This window comes from Limulus polyphemus, unplaced genomic scaffold, assembly GCF_000517525.1.
Source record: "Limulus polyphemus unplaced genomic scaffold, Limulus_polyphemus-2.1.2 Scaffold9555, whole genome shotgun sequence".
Taxonomy (NCBI): Eukaryota; Metazoa; Arthropoda; class Merostomata; order Xiphosura; family Limulidae; genus Limulus; species Limulus polyphemus.
In genome coordinates this window covers 1-2,150 of record NW_013675165.1, presented here as the reverse complement: position 1 = coordinate 2,150, position 2,150 = coordinate 1, and the positions used below count along the sequence as shown (strand labels likewise).

Below are 2,150 nucleotides of genomic sequence, written 5' to 3'. Positions count from 1 at the left end.
GTAGTTACTGAGTCGTAGTGGGGGTAGGTATAGTAGTGGTAAACTGTAATCGTAGTCAGTGGGGGTAGGGTATAGTTTGGAAACTGTTATCAGTCATGGGGTAGGTATAGTGTGGAAACTGTACTCAGTCAGTGGGGGGTAGGTATAGTGTGGAAACTGTACTCAGTCAGTGGGGGGTAGGTATAGTGTGGAAACTGTACTCAGTCAGTGGGGGGGTAGGTATAGTGTGGAAACTGTAATCAGTCAGTGGGGGGTAGGTATAGTGATAAATCCATATTTTGCCAGGAGGATGTTGGTTGAGGTCAGAATTTTTTTTTTGAAATGTATATTCATGACAATTTCAGTTTTTCAATTCAGAAATTTATATTTTTAGAATAATCCAGATTAGACTACAATAAGGTTTGAGAATCATTTGTTTTTATTTTATTTGTTTTTTTTTGAAGGTTTGACAGTCTTAGAAATAATCTTTTTTTTTATGACAATAACAATTAAGTTTTTTAGTTTTTATAAACATGTACATTGTTAAGTGTAATGCAGATATGAAACTAGGATCAGTGCTATATTACTCCCTCTTAATGTACAGTGTAACTTTGTACTTAACTGTGTAGTGTCTTATGTTGGCTGGACCACAGATAAAACACCAGTGTTATTCATGTTCCTCTTGATGATGTCTAATTTTCAGGTTATAATGAAAGTGGTGTTCGTTGGACCAAAGTATGTAACCAGCACGTGATATTCCGTCCCCCACCTGTCTTTTTGTCTACCTTCTTGGAGCTAAAGGCACGACGTTTTCGCCAAGGTTTCTGCTAATTGCCTGTTTGTAAACTGTACATCAGATTAGTGTTTTTCCAGTTAAGGCAAAAACAGTAAACAGTGTATATAAATTAGCTTTGTATTCCCCTCTTCAAGTTAAGGAATGACATGATATTGTATTTTAAAATTTTATACTTGTGCCTTTAAGTCTTCATTTTACAGGAAAGATTCCATAAACTATTCTCTTAAGTTAACAGAAATGTATTTGTGACAATAATAAATTATCTGTTAAAGCTGTTTTGACAAAAAAAAATTCAGTTGTTGTAAATCTGGAGGCTGTAACTTCTCTCTTCAGAAGTATTTTTGTTGACGTAAATTTTTCAAGTGTTATTACTTTGGAGGAAATAATTTGTTACTTTTGTGGCAACACTAATTCAACTGGTATTAACAGGTTTGTTTTTATATTGTACGTAGCATAGTAAGTTTCAAAGGGAATAATGTTGGCTTTGAAATTTGTTATATAAGAGATATGTAGATATCTAGAAGTAGAAAACGTTTGGTTCATATATTGTTGGTTTTATTTAATTTACCTTTGTCTGTTGTAATTGTAATATGACAGTAACTCTTAAGATGTATTGTAAGATTTAATTTGAAATGTGTTTGTGATAATATTAAATGGTCATTCTTCCATAGGATGTAAGTGTTGCATGTCTATATATTCTGTAAATGTAATTCTCACCTTTGTGTACTTAGTGAGCTCTATATGAGTATGATATTCAAGCTCTTGTTTTTATCGTAACTTAAAACAAATAATAATAAAAGGAAAGAAAATTACCTTCTACTTTCATGAAATTGTTTTTATCTTCTCTGCTGAGAATCAGAATGTTCCAACTCATCATACGCAGGCTAATAACTTTCAGGACAACCAGGTGTGTGTGTGTGTAATTGAACCAAAGCTTGTTTTAATCAAGCTTCTGGTGGATTTACAATATGTACTTTTGCCTCTCCGGTCCTCTGTGGCAGTGAATACAAACAACACTCCCCCTATCAGCAGATATAAGGCTAGCATCAGGAATAACATACACATAGAATAATAAGGCATTATATTGATATTAATGCTTGGTAAATTAAAATTAACACTATTATTCATCATCATCAAACTAGTGATTTACTGAAACTTAAGAGTGACATGAGGATGTTTCTATTGGCTATACAGCCAACTCTTCAGATCCAGGGTGATACAAGGACCCCCCCAGTGGATCAGCACTATGTCTGCATACTTTCAATACTAGAAACTTGGTTTCGATACTCGTGATGGATACAGCACAGATAGTCCATTGTATAGCTTTGTGCTTAACCACAAGCAAACAAGACACGAGGATGTTCATGTTGGCTAT

At 34.0% G+C, this 2,150-nt stretch overlaps 1 protein-coding gene across 1 annotated transcript in view; it reads left to right on the top strand.

Annotated features, from left to right (window-relative positions):
- The window catches only part of LOC106475977, a 15,090-nt gene extending 13,496 nt beyond the window's left edge, over nucleotides 1–1,594 (top strand). Inside the window, exon 6 of the mRNA XM_013936653.2 lies at nucleotides 683–1,594. Within this exon, the coding sequence (XP_013792107.2) occupies nucleotides 683–733 (51 nt within the window). The 3' untranslated portion in view covers nucleotides 734–1,594. The remainder of the gene's footprint in view (nucleotides 1–682) is intronic.
- The last annotated feature ends 556 nt before the right edge of the window (nucleotides 1,595–2,150 follow it).